The sequence below is a fragment of the Nannospalax galili genome, unplaced genomic scaffold (genome assembly GCF_000622305.1).
Source record: "Nannospalax galili isolate Female #2095 unplaced genomic scaffold, S.galili_v1.0 scaffold737, whole genome shotgun sequence".
Taxonomy (NCBI): Eukaryota; Metazoa; Chordata; class Mammalia; order Rodentia; family Spalacidae; genus Nannospalax; species Nannospalax galili.
In genome coordinates, this window is record NW_008341172.1 from 68,774 (window position 1) to 70,200 (window position 1,427).

A 1,427-nucleotide genomic window follows, 5' to 3' on the forward strand; every position below is an offset into this window, starting at 1 on the left:
ACAGGTTAAAGCAAAAGAGTAGCGTTCTTAGGTGCAGAGAGTGGCTCCCTCTGTTGAATTTTCCTGATGTTTCATTGTTTGATTTCAACTTGGTCTGTACCCATTTCCTTTACAGAATGAGGAGAAACCTGTGCAAATGATGTTTAAGAGGTCGACTTTTAAGACAACCTATATAGGAGAGATATTTACCAGGATTCTGTGGCTTCCCTATGTGGGCAATGAGCTGAACATGGTTATCCTGCTTCCGGATGAGCACATGGACTTGAGAACGGTGAGGAGCGTGGGACCTTGACACCCTGCAATTCCAGAGAGTAGCATTTGGGTTTCTGCTGTGTCACCTCTCCCAGGTCACCTTTAGCACATTTTTATTTTTCATGTTATTGGGACAGTGGTGGAACCCAGGGCCTGGAACATGTTTGACAAACACTTCACCACTGAGCTGCAGCCCCAGTGTCTCCCAGCTACCATCTTCACCTCCAGCCACACTTCCCTGGGCAGTGTAGAGCCTCCCCATCATCACTAGTGGCCCTGTGTGACAGCTCTGTCCTGCAGCTGAAAGCCTTCAACTCTCTTCTAGGTGGAAAAGGAACTAACTTACGAGAATTTCATGGAGTGGACCAGACTGGACAAGATGGACGAAAAAGAATTGAAGGTTTTCCTGCCTCGGTTTAAACTGGAGGAGAATTATGACATGAAAGATGTCCTTTGTGGTCTAGGCATGACTGAAGCCTTTGATCAGGCCAGAGCAGACTTTTCTGGAATATCATCCAAGGAAGGCTTGTCTCTGTCCAAGGTTGTACACAAGGCCTTTGTGGAGGTCAATGAGGAGGGCACAGAGGCTGCGGCTGCCACAGCTGCCACGGTGATGTTTAAACGTACGTCCACCTACTTCTGTGCCGACCACCCCTTCCTTTTCTTAATCCAGCACAAGACCAATGGGATTCTGTTCTGTGGCCGGTTCTCCTCTCCCTGAGGGAAGGGTTGTGTGTGTCAGCCCACTGCCTTTTGCCCACCCTTCCTTCCACTCTCCATGATTTATCTGTGAACCAATAAATGCAACAACAATTAGACCCTTAGAAATAAAGAAACTTACGGTGGGATCCCACCTTCAGAACTGTGTGTCTGTGTGCACGTTGAGGGGTTTTCTAGGATCTGATGTTGCACTTCTGAGAGCCTATGGTGCTGCTGGCTACAGTCATTTCTTCTCGAGGACCCTGTGAGAATGAAGTGGGGCTTCTCCCAGCAGTATCAAAACCTCACCCTACTTTTCGTGAGTGAAACTAGTATAATGGAAAGCTCTGAGACAGCAGGGACCATGCTCTGATGGCCCCTGTGGGGCTTTCTGTGCTAAAGTCTGTGCACAGAGAGGCAGGAGGAGCAGGTCACAGACCCATGCTCCCTTTCCATGTGTGTCTGCTGTCTAAGGG

General features: G+C 48.7%; 1 protein-coding gene across 1 annotated transcript in view; it reads left to right on the forward strand.

Moving 5' to 3' along the window:
- Serpinb6 (serpin family B member 6) overlaps positions 1–1,068 on the forward strand; it is a 34,387-nt gene extending 33,319 nt beyond the window's left edge. The window contains exons 6-7 of the mRNA XM_029565168.1: positions 116–271; positions 578–1,068. Coding sequence (XP_029421028.1) covers positions 116–271; positions 578–973 — 552 coding nt within the window. The 3' untranslated portion in view covers positions 974–1,068. The remainder of the gene's footprint in view (positions 1–115; positions 272–577) is intronic.
- Positions 1,069–1,427: the final 359 nt, after the last annotated feature.